General features: G+C 31.5%; 1 protein-coding gene across 1 annotated transcript in view; it reads left to right on the forward strand.

The window, feature by feature from the left end:
- Positions 1 to 3121, forward strand: part of LOC107561997 (collagen alpha-1(I) chain-like) — a 26642-nt gene that overhangs the window by 13379 nt on the left and 10142 nt on the right. Inside the window, exons 29-31 of the mRNA XM_016246553.1 lie at positions 1483 to 1581; positions 1666 to 1773; positions 2635 to 2742. Of these exons, the coding sequence (XP_016102039.1) occupies positions 1483 to 1581; positions 1666 to 1773; positions 2635 to 2742 (315 nt within the window). The remainder of the gene's footprint in view (positions 1 to 1482; positions 1582 to 1665; positions 1774 to 2634; positions 2743 to 3121) is intronic.

The raw sequence follows: 3121 nt of genomic DNA on the forward strand, positions 1-3121 counted from the left end.
AGGGTCTGCCAGGTACACAGGGTGCCACTGGTGAGACTGGCAAACCTGGTGACCAGGTACGTGTGGTCATTGGAAATAACTGTGTTAACTCAAGGAATTGTGTTTTTTCTATTATGTGTTCTGTCTACAAGTAAACAAACATATTGTAAACACAATATGACATACAGTATGTTATGTAAAATTGCCCTTACTACTTTATATTTTACAAAATCACAGTGCAGTTTTTCGTTCAGTGTTATTTATTATGTTCTCTGTTCCACAGGGTGTTCCTGGTGAAGCTGGTCCTCATGGTCCATCTGGTGCAAGAGTGAGTATCTCCTGCCTTATAAAAAAAAGCCCACAGATGTGCCACATCTCAATCAATCCTTAAAAGCCACCCAAGCTACACTGCACCCATTAAGAATAATCTTATTGTTTGTTTTTAGACTATAATGCTTATACTGCAGCAAAAAACAAAACAAAAACAAAATTCCATCAGTATCATTGTGTTGTTTTATAGTAAAAATGTCCTGGGAGCAAAATAAGCAAAATTGCATCTTAATATCTTTTATTTTTATATTTAAAAATAAATTTATGAATTATATTTTAATTTTAATATCCTTTTTTTTTCATGTTCCAAGCATAGTTATGGTCTGGTCAATATCAAGATAAAATTCTTGCAAATCTTGTTTCAAGAATACAATTTTTTTTTTAGGAAAATTACAAGATCATATTAAGCAATCAAATTATTGCATGATTTGTATAATTTGCAATTTTAAAAAAATTAACCAAAACCCTTTTTAGTCTTCTATCAACTTGGTCTTATTTCAAACACACCTGTCATACATTTTTTAATGCATATACTGATAAAATACATGCAAAAATCTGTATATTTTTAAGTCAAAAATTACTCCAAATTAGTTTTCCAAATAATTCAAGAAAATAAAAATGGGGGGGGGTTGGTTTATTTATTAAAGTCATTTGTTTTTGTTTTTTTAAAGTGAAAATTACACAATTCAGGCAATAAATTAATTGCTCAATATGATCTTAGAGGTTTACCACCAAATTTACCCCATTTCTTATTCTTAACACGATTTGCAAGAATTTTATCTTGATGTTGACCTAACCATTGCTTGGAAAATGTTAAGTTAAGTTAAGTTAAGTTAAGTTAAGTTAAGTTAAGTTAAGTTAAGTTAAGTTAAATTAAATTAAATTAAATTAAATTAAATTAAATTAAATTAAGTTAAGTTAAGTTAAGTTAAGTTAAGTTAAGTTAAGTTAAATTAAATTAAATTAAATTAAGTTAAGTTAAGTTAAGTTGTTAAGTTAAATAAAATAAAATAAAATGTAATTTAATAAAAAAATCTGTAACAATATATTGATAATATTCTTTTTTTCAGTATGGTGGCTTTTCCTCTTCCTGCTTACCTTATTGCTGTACAGATTCTGTTAGTCAGTTGGGATGAAATACAGCTGAATGATATTTGTAAATGTCTCACACAGGGTGACAGAGGTTTCCCAGGTGAGCGTGGTAGTACTGGACCTGCTGGCCCTACCGGATCTCGTGGAGCTCCTGGTTCTACTGGTAATGATGGTGCTAAGGTAAGAATCCTTTCTTCGATATCATTATGACTCAAAATAGTGTGATTTGAGAAATAATCAAACTCCGTGTTTATGTGTGTTTAGGGAGAGCCTGGTGCCGCTGGAGCCCCTGGTGGTGTTGGTCCCGCTGGAATGCAGGGTATGCCTGGAGAGCGCGGCGCTGGCGGCATGCCTGGAAGCAGAGGAGACAGAGTAAGACTCAGAACAATACAGAATTAGACTTGCATTTAAAGCATTGTGACCGAATAATTTCAAATTCTGCCATTAAAAGTTTTTTTAACAACCTCGTTTTCCAAGCAAGCACACCCTTGTGAAAAAGACTTAGAAAAAGAGTACTTGTTACGGAGAATATATAAGCGTGAACTGAATGTAATGTTTTCAGACACTTAATTGCATGTTATTTACAATTAAGTCAAATCTATTATAGTTTAATTTATATTAAATGGAGTAAGTTGCTTTTTTGACACACTTAAGTAGGACTTAAATACATCTTAATATGTAAATTCATAATTACTTCTATTGTCTTTATAATATGGTTAAAGTACTGCTGAATGCACTGACAAGCTTTTATGGTAAACTAAAATATACTTTAATATAATTTCTATTGAAACCTGTATGTTATGTATATAAATATATTTGTAGTTACACATTTGCAAATTAGAACATTTCAAATATATTCACTTTAAATGTCATTTTAAATAACACTGCAGTTTATTATAATAACACTACTTTATTAAAAAATATAGAGTATGCTTTATTTCATATAAAATAAAGCATTTTACATTTGCTTAAGTATGTTAGTCAACACATCAAAATAAACGTATACTTTAAGCATGACAAATGATTATTAAAAAAGGATTTAAAATGTTCTGTAAATTAAAACTTTTACATTACATTTGACATTATTACAAAGTATGCTTTGTAAAAAGTGTATATGAGTATGTTAAGAAACAATCATGAAAGTGATTGTGAAAGTGACCTTTTTGTTTTTTAAGTAGTGCTGGTGATGTCCTATCCTGCTGTATGTTCACAACAGCTGTCGTCCCTCTTTAGGGTGATGGTGGACCCAAGGGCCCTGATGGAGCTCCTGGTAAGGATGGTCTGCGTGGAATGACTGGCCCTATTGGATCTTCTGGACCTTCTGGTGCTCCTGGTGAGAAGGTAAAAAGATCAGATCATTAGCATTGAAAGATTTTTATGCTTTGTCTATAGTAAACCATGTTTTGAAATAAAGATGTTTTGTGAACCCTCTTTTACGTAGCATTTAATTACATTAATTACTGTTGTCACTAAACGAATTATAGTAAACCAGCTTTGTATTTGATTGTGTTTTAGGGAGAGCCTGGTGCTCTTGGACCTCCAGGATTGACTGGTACTCGTGGTTCCCCTGTAAGATATCAGGATAATTCAGAAAACCTCATGAAACATTGACATAAAGAGCAAAATTTATAATCACATTTACAAAGAAACGGCACGTTACACTGATTTAAACACGAAATTTCACATATAATTACAAAGAAATGCCAAATAACACTGAATA

This window comes from Sinocyclocheilus grahami, unplaced genomic scaffold (assembly GCF_001515645.1).
Source record: "Sinocyclocheilus grahami isolate Dianchi unplaced genomic scaffold, SAMN03320097.WGS_v1.1 scaffold802.1, whole genome shotgun sequence".
Lineage (NCBI taxonomy): Eukaryota > Metazoa > Chordata > Actinopteri > Cypriniformes > Cyprinidae > Sinocyclocheilus > Sinocyclocheilus grahami.